General features: G+C 39.3%; 1 protein-coding gene across 5 annotated transcripts in view; it reads right to left on the bottom strand.

The window, feature by feature from the left end:
* Positions 1–5132: 5132 nt before the first annotated feature.
* The window catches only part of HEBP1 (heme binding protein 1), a 30751-nt gene continuing 20963 nt past the window's right edge, over positions 5133–14920 (bottom strand). For 4 of the 5 annotated variants that reach the window (XM_081958758.1, XM_081958757.1, XM_081958759.1 and 1 more), the window contains 3 exons: positions 9830–9968; positions 9532–9712; positions 5133–8177 (listed from right to left, as the gene is read on the bottom strand). In XM_081958758.1, the coding sequence (XP_081814884.1) occupies positions 7997–8177; positions 9532–9712; positions 9830–9968 (501 nt within the window). In that variant the 3' untranslated portion in view covers positions 5133–7996. The other variant, XR_014175840.1, reaches the window with a different exon arrangement.

Here is a 14920-nt window from a genome sequence, read left to right as displayed (position 1 = left end):
GCAAAATCTCCATTCTCACCCCACTCTGGGGCCACTGGCAAACTGGTATTAGCCAGTTTTCCGAACTACTCAAAATTGATGCTACCGGTTCTCCAGAACCCATCAGAACCTGCTGAATTTCACCCCTGATCTGAATGTTGATCATGTGACCATGGAGATGCTGCAACGGTTGTAAGTGTGAAAAACGGTCATAAATCATTGTTTCAGTGCCATTGTAACTTTGAACAGTCACTAAATGACTGTCAAGAACTACCTGTAAAGCTCACAAGCTTGGAATGGCTAGTTTAGTTCAATATTCTTTTTCTGATAAAAGTCCGCAGAGTATATGAGCATGTCAAGTGTTACTTGGCGTTTTCTAACAGGATATGGCAATGCCTTTTAGCCATTTCAATTGATCATCCTCAAAGCAGATGATTATATTGCTCCATCTATCTAAAATAAATGCATTTTGATAATGACTCTTTGAGAAAAGAAGTACATTTTAAAAAATCCTCTAGGCATATAATTTGTAAATTTCTATCCTATTCTGCTCTGTAACGGAAAGTCTTTGCTTAGCTTTTCCTACTCATATAAATGCTCCACCTCTTTTCTAGTCATTTTAACTGTTATTTTGTGCATTTTTTTCTCAGCTGGATGATTGCAATTGTTATTTTCCAGCTGGATTGTTTTCCAGCTGAGTAATTTCAACTGTTCACAACATTATTCACACACACACACACACACACACACACACGCACACATACACACACAGCTTGTGTCACCTATTCACGAAGTTATTTTGGAGTATCCTTATTTGACTATTCTTAATAATTGGTCCACAAATTGGCTGCTTCATTGTTCTTCCTTGAATTGTAATCATTTATGAATAACTAAAACAGCAGAGATTCCAGTACAGATTGCTGAGGGATTTTAAATGTTTCTCATACTGTATAAAACATTATTACTGCTTCCTTGATAGTTCTAAATATGACTTTTATTGTGCAATTCTCTATTACATTCACAGAATTTTATAAGCCCAAGACATATTCATCTCTTTGTAAACTTTTGTGGGGTTGTTGTTGGGTTTTTTTGTGGTCATTTTTGCCATCTTCTATGAATAGAAGAAAATATATGCAGCTGAGGGCTGAACTGCAGAGTCCTTGGTGCTCTCTGAGCTTGCAGATGTTTTACCACCCAACTAGATGATATCATCAGTTGTAGGGAGTGTGGAGTTTTCTATAGGCATGCTTACCTGTTGTAAATAACCTGGAACATAACATGCTAATTTTCTGATTTGGGCAACTTTTGAATGTACATTTATAGCACCTTTGGTCGGACATATAGTATTAAGATTTAACTACATACTAAAAAAATCAGCTCTCTCTGGAAACAATTATATAAGACAGATATGGAATGGAATGTTGAATAAAAACACTTTTCTCATGTAAATTGGTTTTATGGGGAAATCCAACATTAAAAATTGGGAAAAATTGTAATATGGAAAAATTGGATGAAGACAGGAATATTGACATTCGACCAATCGATTGATACTGAGGATGAATTTTTAACATAAGCTATGCTGAGAGACTGTATAATCTATGAGATGTAACTCAGCGGCAACATTTACAGCAACAATATTTCTTGGCAATATTACAGAATATTGAACAACAGAACTGGAAGGGACCTTGGAGATCTTCTAGTCCAAACCCCTGATATCATATGACCACTAGTCCTTTTCATTAAACTTGTTGTTGTTAGTCGCAAAGTCGTGTCCGACCTATCATGATCCCATGGACAATGTTCTTCCAGGCCTTCCTGTCTTCTATCATTCCCCAGAGTCCATTTAAGCTCACACCGACTGTGACTCCATCCAGCCACCTCATTTTCTGTTGTTCCCTTCCTTTTTTGCCCTCAATCTTTCCCAGCATTAGGCTCTTCTCCAGTGACTTTTTCCTTCTCATTAGGTGCCCAAAGTACTTGAGTTTCATATTCAGAATCTGGCCTTCTAAAGAGCAGTCAGGCTTGATCTCCTCTAGGACTGACTGGTTTGATCTCCTTGCAGTCTTCTCCAGCAGCACAGTTCAAAGTTCATTAAACTAGACTTACCCAATTCCAGCAACCATTTTTATATGTTTTAGTCTTCAGTCCCCTAAACATTGCTTGGACCAGCAACATTTTCAGCTTCTGGGACACCTGAGATACCAGAACAACTAGTTAAATCTTTTAAGACTAAAAAAGAAACCCCTACCATTATTTTTTTAGAGATATTTATTACCTATTTGATATGCAAAAATTAAGTGATGAGCAGAATAAAGGTTCCTATATTGCCTAGGCAATAGAAGTGTGTCTTAACTTCTATTGCAAGCATGTCAATGGATCTCAAATTACAATTTTTACAACAACAAAAATAGAATTTATTGGACTCCATTATGCCCGTATAGAAAAGGATTGCTTAAGACAACATTTTGATAGAGATGTAAAAAGGTTAATGCTTTCCTTAAAACATGTTCTTACAATGTCCTATACTTACTATATTTTGCAAGAAAGCATAGGGATATATAAATATATATAAAGGGGATGCGATGGCTCAGCGGTTAAAAATGCTGAGCTTGCCAGCTGGAAAGCTAACAGTCTGGGTTCAAGGCCTGCCAATCTAGCAGTACCAAAGCATTCAAATGCAAGTAGATAAATAGGTACCACTTCAGTGGGAAGGTAATGCTTTCTAGTCATGCTGGCCACATGACCACAGAAGTGTCTTTGGAGAATGCTGGCTTCCTTGGCTAAGAAATGGAGATGAGTACCAACCCCTAACTAACTAGTCAGTAGAAACCTTTAAATGTGACTATGACAAAATCTAAAATTTTCAGAAGATAACAATGTCTTGAATTACATACTTAGTACATTGAATTTAACAACTGGGGAATGTAAATGGATTCTCCATGCCCTTACTATAGCTAAAAGACTAATATTGCAACATGGGAAAGATATACTTATGGCCCCATTTACTCAATGGATTGAAGACTTGATTTCATTTGCTATTTATGAGCAGGTTGCCTATAGCCATGATTGCGAACGAACCTATGCCATGTGTGCCACAAGTGGCACACAGAGCCATCTCTCCGGGCACGTGAGCCCTTGCCCATTGTTCTGGTGCACTGGCTAGCTGGTCTTCATGTGTGCAGGAGTGCAGGAAACCGGAAGAGCAGCTGCCCGGTGTGCATGCACATGCTGAGAAGATGATCTTCCGGTTTCCGGCACACGCATACACACCAGCCACCTGGTCTTCTGGTTTCTGGTGCACATGCACATGCAAAGACCAGTTGGTGAAAAAGGTTCACTGATACTGGCCTATAGACATAGACTTTGTGTGGATAAGTAGAATGAAATTTGGGATTCATTTATATAAAACAGAGTTGGTTCAAAAAGTATGATAGTTGTACAGTATAAGTGTGTGTTTCATTATACTGGACCCAGTATAGTGTGTTGTGTTGTGACCCAGCAGGATCCTTTGCAGCTACTGAGTGACTCAGATAGCGATGAACCCTATGAGTCGGCTATGGAGGAGGTGGAGGACCCTAAGCAGAGTCCAGATGCAGTGCAGGGACCAGAGAGGCTGGTTGGCCACCAGGAGGCGCCTGAGGCATGGAGCAGTGGGGAGGATCAGAGGGAGTTTGTCCCTGATGCAAGATTAAGAAGGTCGGAGAAATAAAGGCAACAGCTGCTCCGGAGACAAGCTCCTAAGAGATAATGAAGCTCAGGTGGTTGTGGCGTGGCCCCTCCCAAGAGCGTATATAAGACGGGACTTTGGGAGGAAGCTGTTTGCAGGACACAACCGTTCGTAACAGTATTGAGAAATTCTTGTCTGGTCTGTCTTGTATTCCGTTCTGTTTGATTTGGGTTGCTGCCAACTATTCTTGCATGTGAGTCTTATCTGGGCCTTCAGCCAACGGAGTTGTAATCTTTGTGATTAAAGAGTGGCAAACAGCCAAGCCTGTGTCGGCGTTCATTACTGGATGGAGGGGGTTCTAAAATAATCATTTTGGAATAACATATAATTTACATTTGTCATATTAACACCCAAATGTTTTCCTTTCTCTGGGCTACAGAATTTATTCAAAAAATGGACAGCTCCATTTAAAGCAGATATACCAGAAATATATTATTTTGCAAGGAAAATCCATTATAAATGCTAATTAACTCGATGAAACAGTGGTGCAAAACTTCATTGTTTTTTTTTAAATAAGTATAATCAAATGGTAAACTAATTTTTTTTTTTTAAAAGGAGGACAAATTAAGCCCCAAACCATGAGCCAAATATTCTTTCAACTGGAGAACTGCTGCCAATTTGCATTCTGTAATTTAGGTTATAAGTGAAATTTGCATTTAAATAATATGAGCGTGACTTCAGGAAGACAAGTTACTCATATTATTTATGTCAGAAAGTTTAAGGCAAGTTAAGAACCATAAGAAAAAAAACTCAAGCAGATGTTGAGACCACTCTGGTTTTCGGTGCACTCACTCATTTCTTATGCTAAGGTACTTAAATCTTCTAATGCTGTCTTTGAAAAATACAGTAATTCAGCATCTCCGTCTTACACTGCATCACTCATACAAGTAATGGAAAGTACACCAGAATTCTGCAAAGCTGTGCAGTACAAATCACTGTGCAACAATCAAGCATCCAGTGCCATAAATCAGAACTATTTGGATAATTAGCAAAGCAAAGATCCATTTGATCCAGCTTTCTGTTTATAACTGTAATGAGACAGCAGGTTTGATGTTTACAAGCAGGACATAACAAGCCTTCCGATCTTTGTACCCAAGACTCATCCTTTTTCTCAACTAAAAATTGCATTTATTTTTGCCTGATCTAACTTTTCCAGCCTAGAGCTGGAGTGAAATGTTTTGTGCTTCCCTAAGCCTGTGTATCTGCTATCTAGGATGATGCTCTTATTTCTATTATAGGCACTGCAATATGCAACAGAAAGTCTATCCGCCACAAGCATACTTTTAAATAGAACAAGTGATTGTATAACCTCATATTTTGTTTCTTTTAATAATTTTTGACAGATAAATTATTAATCTTTTCAACTAATTTATACTTATGATAGAGGCAATTATACCCTTAGAAATGTAAAAACTTTTTTTTTAAAAAAGGGATACGTAATAGCAGTTCTGAAATCCATATTTAGGTAAGTAATTGCATAATTATGCAGATGCTGACAAGCCTTAGCAAAAGACACTGGGTATTTCCTGGCTTGAAATTCACGCACCTGTGTAATATTCTGTTGTTCTGCTGCAATGGCATTAAGAATATGCATTCTTGATTCCAATTCTAAGAAGCATGGCCAAAAATAAACCAAGAGAGTATTGGTCCTCAGAATCCCACTAAAGAATAAAGCAAAGAGATACATTCATATTCCAAGGATATTCTTGGAATGTTCTTTGAGCATTAGTATTGTTTTGGTCTCACCCTCTGAACCAAATCTGGAAGATCAGCTTTTGGTAGAGTTGGACTATTGGCTCCACACCTGAACTACTTGAAGTTGGTCATGATCCCAGTGAACCTGAGTCTAGATAACCTCAAAAAACTTCATTATCTGACGAAAACTCTTGCCAGTGGAGGCATGGCATTTCTTCATATTCTTTAACATATGATAGGTATTGAGGAAAGAGGAATTTATATTGAGATTCTAACATCCCTCATTATTAGAAGAGAGAGAAATTAATGTCTTCAATCATACTAAGCGCACACATAGCCACCCCAAACTTTCAGAGTATATTTTTAATTTGTTATTTGTGCTAAAATTGAGATTTCATTTTAAAAAATTGCACAAACCAAAGATGTATCAAACATACAACAGAATTATAGGCATTAGAAACCAGAAATGATTGTACATCATGTGGCAAAAATAGGAAGGGGATATGTATGAAAAACTAGCAGAAGATGGAGTTTCTTATATAAAACATTAAGAGTAATAACTTTATTTCCCATGATCAATCTTCCAAACCTGGCACCATCTTCCCATTGTGCTGAGAAGCTGCAGTTCCACCACATCTGGAGAAGGTTGCCAACTGAGGAAGCAGATCTAGATCTGCTCCACAAAGTGATTGAGACAAAGTCCACAGAGTTTACAATAATGGCCTTTGAGGCATCAGTAACCTGCTAAATTACATTACCTTAGCATGGCAAGCAATGATCAGACCCATGGAAGAATTATGACAGAATATTTGCTACACATCCAGAAAACATTAGGTTTTTTTGACATATTCAGATCAGATTGAAAACCTGTCTGGATTTCTGGAATGCTGTTAGAGAGTTTAGTAGTCACACCGATTCAAAAGTAGCCTATTTACATATTGTCATTTCCCAATAATGAAAATATCAGCAGCAACACAGGAACTGCCTTTTTCAGCTTTCTCTCCTGCTCTTTATCATCTGGGAGACACCAGGGGGCCTCACCAAGAAACATTTTTTGATTTGGCATTTCTTACCTTGCCAAGTTATCAATACTTTGGGTGATTTGCCTTTTTAGGTCAGTGGTCAAAAATTGTCTTTTGGGAACAGGCCCTTTTCAATGGAATATAGCTTTATTTTGATAACATACTTTGTTGCTCTTTATTGTGATGGCATTGGTATTCTTTTTTTTCCTTTTTTATGAGAGGAGGATCAGAAAGTAGGCTATAAATCACCAAATAAATAAATTTGTTGGCTGGGAAATAGGAATATTTGCCTTATTGAGACTTTATTCTGCATGTTATGCCATTCATGTACTGGTTGTGATATCTGCAGGTATGATTTAATGTGGGACTTTTGGACAGATGTTAAAACCCCCACCACTTATCCAGTATATATTTTTTTAAAATCACTTTTGAAGGGCTCAATAGAGTTCCGAAGAAATAATTTTCAATTTTCCATTCATTTATTTCTGCCTTTCCAAATGTAACTAGGGGAAACATAGCTACATTTTTTAAAGTGTTGACTCCTGGTGACTGCCTGGGCAAGTCCTTACACTGCATCATGTTAAAAAGTTCTCTCTCAGGAACAAGAATATGTTCCCTTGTCTAGGGTGAAGACACCTCCCTTATAAATACTTAAAAAGGATATACTTTATTCCTCTGCCATCTATACATTCCCATAGTATCCAGTGTTCATCCTTCCCAAGACTGCTACACTTGGAGTTGGTAACTATTGTCAGGATTGTAGCAAGTCCTGTTACAGACCAAGGTGAACTATTGAACAGAAAATGACTATTTTAAGTTTGAAGAGCCTTGGTTTAGGATTATGAATTGCCCAGTCAACAGCCATCTGTCATGGGCATCTCATGAGATGAATGAGGATATCTGCATATTGATGTCAACAGATGTCATGATGCAGGGCTGTCAAACTTGTGGCTCATGGGCCAGATGCATCATGCGCTGGCCGCGCACACCCTCAGTTTAGCGAAGGGGAAAAAAGTCCCGATATGTCACATGATGTCACCATAATGATGCAAGTTTGACACCCCTGTCATGATGCAAGAAAGTAGTTGCGTGTTTATGTCATTATGGTTTGTTACAGATGTTGTCATCACTGATAACATGAACCAAGGGGAAAATAACTTACTAGAATAGAGTTTAGTTCGGCTGTATTTTAAGGTTTGGGTTAATAAGAACTGACAGAAAAGAGATAACCTGGATTTATTTGAATTAATATTTGGTCTTCCCACAATTCAATAATTGGTCTGTTCATTTGTTCTGGTGCAATAAAAACTATTTCTTATGGCTATTGTTCTTTGTAGAAGGCACTTTATTCTTCCTATTCTGTAGAGGAGAAAAATCATTCCAAGAATTATAAATATATGGCTTTATGAAATAAATGGCAAATACAAAAGAATTTTATGAATATATGTTCATAAAAAAAGAAGAAGAAAAGCTGAATGAATCTCAAAAGCAAGCCCTCTTAGTTTTCTTGTTTTCACTTTCATTGCTTTCCATGGCACTGGTGGATATTTTCCTAGAGTTTCTTTCAGCTTTTTTAATTGGTCACTTTTTTCAACAGCCAAACTTCATTGCGCCGCCCATAGGGTTTCATGGGGGGATCGTAACCATTGCAAAAGTAGAAGTGTTTGTGGAAGGATGCCTCATTTCCTAAAGCAGAGGTTAGCTTGGCTGCATTATTCACATAGTCTATTTCTTTTGCATAGCCTCCAAACAGCCTATGAGGGGGACAAAAAGAACAACAACAATTAAAAAAAGCCCACAGTTCAAATCATGTGTGAATGAATTCCAGGGAGATGAATCTGAAAATGAATGCATCAGGGATGACAGTATTTGTATTTGACAGGAAGAAAAGAGTGAATGATTGAAAGTTGTATGTCAGTGATGGCTAACCTTTTTGGTGTCGCGTGCCAAAAGGCCGCGCATGCGCTTGCATCCATACTGCAATGCGCATGTGATGCCCCTGATCCAGTGCATGAACACATGACCCCACCGCACTCCCTACACACATGCGCACGTGACCCCCACTGAGCCCAGTTTTGGGCCTAGTAGGCCTCCCTGCAGCCTCAAGGGATCAAAAAGGGGCCGTGGGGGATGCACCACACCCCTACTCCCCGTGCAGGTGTGCACAACCTCTTTCTCCCCCTGTGCATGCATCACCCACAGGCACCCCATGCATGTGTGGCAGGGACCTGAAAATCAGCTGGCCGGCGGGAGGAATGCACATGCATGGTGGAACTGAGCTGGGGCGATGGCTTGTGTGCCCGCAGAGAGGGCTCTGCATGGCACCTGTGCCATGCGTGCCATAGGTTTGCCGTCATGGTTATATGTAAATAGTAAAACAATAGAGCAAGCAGATTCATTTGTGTACGTCAGTAAATTTTAGTACTTTAGTAGCTCATCCATTCTCAAGACCTTTGTTTGGGTTGTTTCACAGTTATTCCATTTTACTTCTTCGCTCCATAGAATCTGAAATAGCCGAAGTTCAAGATCCAATTTGATACACCTAATACCGGGTCTTAATTTTGTTGAATTGTCAGCGTATGTAATACCTTACAGAATTATATTAGCAAAATTAAATTGTAAAATGGAACCTCTTGCTTCAATTAACTTAAAAGCTAATGATTTCATACAGTAGTTATAATTCCCATTTGACCCTTGCATCCATAAGAATCATGCCTTGACACACAGATATTGCCTTTGAAATATATGGAAGCGATTGTGAAATTAAAACTATATTTTTGGGTTGTGCTAATAGAAAAACGCTTTGTACCACTGCATGATGAAATAAGCACTCAAGATAACTCACTGATCCAAACTTAACTATGATTATAATCTGCTGAATATTAAAAATGAACAAAGATAATAAAATCCAAAGTATTCTTAGGAAATCTTGGGTCTCCCCAGTTGTTCAATCCTCATAGTCTCTGTAGCCAAGGTCAATACCTTTGTTAGAGAGGCTGATGAGATTTCAGGTGGAATACATCTGGGAAGTACCAACTTAAGGAAAGTGAAGGGCGGGCATGGACAAATCTATGAGTCCTTCACTCAAACTTGTCTAAAGAAACTTACGTAGAATAAACAACCATTTCTTCCCTTTTCTCAACCCGGATGCTCTCATCACTCGGTGAAGGGGGGTTGTCCTGGTACTGGCTTGGAATCCGTAGCAGAACTTTCACCTTGTGCTGCAATGATCCGTCCTCTGCAGGAAAGACTGTGCTACACACTGGGGCCATCATGCCCATGCCAGCTCCTGAGAGTCAATGAATAATTGGTTCTTCATTGAGAAACAAAATGATGTTCACCTATACATACATTTTTTCAGTGTTGCAAATATACAGCTAAGCAACTGAGTTATAAAGAACCTCACCTTGATTATTGCTTCCTCCAACATATTTAAGAAGCTTCAGCACTGCTTCACGTAAAGCCTCGTCAAAGGGCTTTCCGGAGAGTTCAACACTGGCAAACATCCCACCTTCATATGTCCTTTCCTCATAGGCTACATCATCCTAGTATCCCAAGAGATTTTGGGGGAAAAAAGACTAATTGATGCATTGCTATAAATATTCATACAAAAAGTGGAACTCCTTGCAAGAAGTAATACTGGTATATAGGTTGGCTACTTATCTAAGAACTAGGAAGCTCTTTAAGAGAGATAATGAATTATCTATATGTAGGTTTTCTATTCAAAGAGTAGTTTTGAAAAATAAATCCCATTAATCCCATTACCCAATTCTAACCATAACACCATTCTACATGTGATGCTGTACAATTATTGAATAGTCAGAGAGGCAATAATAAGCCAAGAACTCTGTTCTTCTAGCCTAATTCATCTCCTGCCCAAGGCTTTTGCCACCAACTGTCCAATGGCCGATATAAAGTGCTATAATGATTGCAGTATAAATATTAAAACAACATAAACGTAAGAAAGTGAAAGAGGATGCATGCGATAAATAAATACATGCTAATGTCAAGCACACAGAGAAACTTCTTGACAACAGAATATCCACCAAGAAGTAGAGAACTTGCTTCAATCGTGCAAAGACTGAATTCATGAAATAAGTGTTGGGAACCATGTATATGCAGGGATACTCAGAAGTTTTGCAAACTACATCTTCTGTTTAAAAAGAAAACCTGCAGCAGTCTATATTACAAGCCAATGAGATACGGGCTGGCTTAGTTGTCCCAATATACTTAATGGGGGGGGGGGAGTAAATGGGGCAGATGTGGAACTGTGTAGCTGAGATAAGGCCATAGCTGGCAGGCTGGCATGCAGAAAAAGAATGGCCCCACTTCCTGCATGTTTGATTGAGTTTCCTTATTTGCGTATATATGTGCAGATCTCTTTTATATAGCATTTTATTATTTCAATTGCTCTTTTTATTCACTCTGGTATTGTCTGTGAAATAAAGGGCTTGAAATCTCAATGAGACCATTCCGCTGCCCTCTTCCACATAGCGCGGCAAAGGTTGCTGATATGGTAGAGCACAAACTTTGCCAGGAGAATAACTCTCCAGGTGCCTGGGCACCCCACACTCATTCAGTGCAAGTTGTAGCTTCCCTTCTCCCAATTCAACCAGGCAGGCAATACCAAAACCTCAAATGCTTTAAGTGAAAGGGAAACTGTGTCTTCTAAATTAGCCCCAGCCCCACTCCACCTTTCCTCCTCTGTTTGAAAAACCTTTGCCTCATTAAATCCTTCAATAAAATGCACGCACATATTGAAGTTGGCTGTGAAAAGACTGCTCAGCACTGATGTAGCTTGCCTCCTGAAGCATAGTCATGCTGATCTTGGCACAATATTGGGAGAAGCAGGGCTGGAAAGAGGTATTTTAAGCCCAGAATCATCATTGGGGCCATCCCCACACCTTTCTTGTTCCTACAAGTTGGCATACAACTCCATGCAATTAGAGTAGATTTTCAATATACACATAGAACTCCTGTTCTATTTCATTCTCATCTATTTTGCAGTTCTGGGCACTAAATAAACTTTCCTAAATTCCTTAGGGAAAGGTGGGATACAAATGTGGCAACTATGAGATACATTTGGTGCATGCTGAGTAGCAGGAGAAAACACTACCAGCTGTGAAATAGCTACTAATTTGCCTTCTATGCCTTTCATAGAAAGAAAATGTCAGATTTGACTAGCATCTTTGCTGTTGGTTTTCTATATCACAGTGCAAGGATTGGGCTGTGGGTGTGTTATTCCTCAGTGTGCAATTTCCATACAAGAAAGAAAATGTTCACATTATTAGATAGAATAGTCACAGCCACAAGCCTACAGCTGGGAGCTATAAAGGATTTAAGATACGTGGCTTGCTATGTCATGTAAAATACTTCCAAATATTGCAAGGTTTCTCGGCAGATAATTTTGCATCGTCCATGTTGCACCTGGGCCAAATGGAATTATGTGGTAGAAGTTGTGTCTGGAGCCATAAAGGCCAGGACGAAGAGAATAATTAAGATTAGATTAACAGAGTTGGAAAGGGCCTTGTAGGTCATCTAGTCCAACCCCCCCCCCCCCGCCCAAGCAGGAGACCCTACACCATTTCTGACAAATGGCAGTGCAATCTCTTCTTCAAAGCCTCCAGTGATGAAGCTCCCACAACTTCTGAAGACAAGCTGTTCCATTGGTTGATTGTTCTGTTAGAAAATTTCTCCAGATTTCTAGGTTGAATCTCTCTTTGGTCAGTTTCCATCCATTATTCCTTGTCTGACATCAGGATTACCTCCGATCTCCGCTCCTTCCGTGTAAAGCTCAAGACCCACCTTTTCCAATTAGCTGGCCTGGCTCAACCATAGTTTTATCCCATTGCTCCTGACAATCTTTTTAAATTTGGAATTTTAACTGAGGGTATTTTAATTGTTAATTTTAATTCATTGTATGTTTTTAACGAGTGTTACCTCCTCTGGATACATGTATGTGTTTGTATGTATGTGTATATGTATTGTATGTATATGTATATAAGTATGGGTTTTTTATTGTACGCCGCCCCGAGTCCTTTTGGAGAGGGAGCGGCTAACAAATTAAATTTATTCTATTCTATTCTATTGGCATTCAGGTGCTTTGGCAAATAGCTTAACCCCTTCTATTCTGTGGCAGCCCCTCAATTACTGGAACATTGTTATCGTGTCTCCCCTGGTCCTTCTCTTCACTAGATTAGCCATGCCCAGTTCCTGTAACCGTTCTTCATGTTTTAGTCTTGAGTCCCTTAATCATCCTGGTTGCTCTTCTTTGCACTTTTTTTTTCTGGTCTCAACATCTGTTTTATAGTGTGGTGATCAAAACTGGATGCAGTATTCTAAGTATGGTCTTAGTACTGCTTTATAGAGTGCTATTAGTACCTCACTTGATCTTGATTGAATTCCTCTTAAGATTCAATCAAACGTAGGATTGTATTGGCTTTCTTGGCTGCCACTGTAGAAATGTGTACTTTTGGTTTTTCTTGCCTAAGTGTAAGACTTTACTTTTCTCTACATTGAATTTCATTTTCTTACATAGGGCCCAGTGTTCAGGTCTGTCAAGAACCATCTGGATCATAAGCCTATCTTCTAGGGTGTTAGTTATTCCTGCCAGCTTAGTATCATCTGCAAATTTGATAAGTTCCCCTTCTATTCCCTCATCTAAGTCATTTTGAAGAGTACTAAAGATATTGAAGAGTACTGGGCCTTGTGGTACCCCACTGCTTACCTCCCTCCATGTAGATGTAGACCCATTAAGGACTACCCGTTGAGTACAATTTGTCAGTCAGTTATGAATCCTTCTGGTGGTGATGCTATCTATCCCACTTTTTTCTAGCTTACCAAGAAGTGGGTTGTGGTCTACTTTGTCTACAGTATTTTACTGGTCTACTAATTTAGACACTATGTTGAAGAATGAAACAACATTGGTTTGGCATGATCTGTTTTTAACAAACCCATGCTGACTGCTAGTTATTACATTACTTGTTTCTAGTTGTTGGCAGATCTGGTTTTTTTTTACTATCTTTTCCATATTTTCCTGGGTATTGATGTTAGACTGATTGGTCTGTAGTTTCCTGGGTCTGTTTCCCCCCCCCTTTTTTTTTTGAAAATGAGAACCACATCAGCTCTTTTCCAGTCCTCTGGTAGTTCCCCGGTACTCCAGGATTTTCGAAATATGTGGTGCAGTGGTTCTGAGATGTCATCTGCCAGTTCCTTTAGAACTCTGGGATGTAATCCGTCAGGTCCCGGTGATTTGTATTCATCAAGATCAGTCAGGAATCAGATTGAAGCTCACATTTGTTGATTCAGGGGACAATGGATTCCAGGATGGTACCAGTTTCAGCTTTATAGGAGTTGGGCTGAAAAAAACCTATCTGGAGTTCTCATTCAGCTACTGTGAAAAGATCAGATGGAAGCCATAGGTAGGGAAGCTTTCCTCAGTTTTGAATGGCGTACCTGTAACGGTCTTTCTTGAAATTAGAGCTGCTGCCAATGATCACTTGTGACATCCTATTTGGAGCACCATAACTCACTTAACAAGAACCTGCTCTTGAAGACTGTCCCAAAATTCAATTACTGTGTACAGAACAAACTCATATACTAACATAGAGAATTCAAGGCTACTGTTATAGTAGTACAGCACTGGTTGGTTGCTGGTTTGTTCCAAATACAACTGAGGTTGCTGGTTATAACCTAATCAGATTGCAATCTGATTATCTTCACGCATACCTATTCCAAATAGAATCTAATAGCTGGTGGGCCAAGGATGCATGTTTAAAGCATAAACCCACATTGTCCTGTGTGGTATGACAAATGGCAGGTTGGAACCAACATACTGTGTTGGCCTTTCTTTATGGAATAGTTTCTCCCAGATGAGAATTTCCCCCACCCCCAATTGTTAAAGATTCAATCTGGGTGGGTCACTGGGACCAGAAATTACAGTCTTTTTGTGCTGGAGCTCATCCTCAGAGAATTTCTCTCTCACCCGAATGTGTGCTTTGAGCTATTCTATATGTAGCATTTATATGGCACCTGATTGTATGTGGCCTTTTAATTGGTTGGGCTGTTATGGCCCACTATAAAGTTGTTGGCTGCTGTTTCCTTCTGTTGCCAAGTCTTCAGCTCCTAAGTACCTGATAAGCTGGTGGTAAATCAGCACTCCTGTTGATAGACAAGGGGCCCTGTTTCAGTCTTGTTAAATTTGATTTGGTCCGTTGGGGACTGAGATTAGTATGTTATCCTGGAATGAGAAGATTGTTCTTTTCAAAACATCTGGATCCCATCGGATTTGAGCTTGACTGAATTGAAGAGTAGAACAACTTCTCCTTAATGAGCAGCAATTGCAAATATTACCCATTCTAGCAATCACTCAGTTATTGTAGAATAGAATAGAATAACAGTTGGAAGGAACCTTGGAGGTCTTCTAGTCCAACCCCCTGCCTAGGCAGGAAACCCTACACCACTTCAGACAAATGGATATCCAACATCTTCTTAAAAA

Source organism: Natrix helvetica (genome assembly GCF_964273705.1).
Source record: "Natrix helvetica genome assembly, chromosome: 6".
NCBI lineage: Eukaryota > Metazoa > Chordata > Lepidosauria > Squamata > Natricidae > Natrix > Natrix helvetica.
Note: the sequence above shows the minus strand (reverse complement) of the source record. Positions and strands in the feature narration are given on the sequence as shown.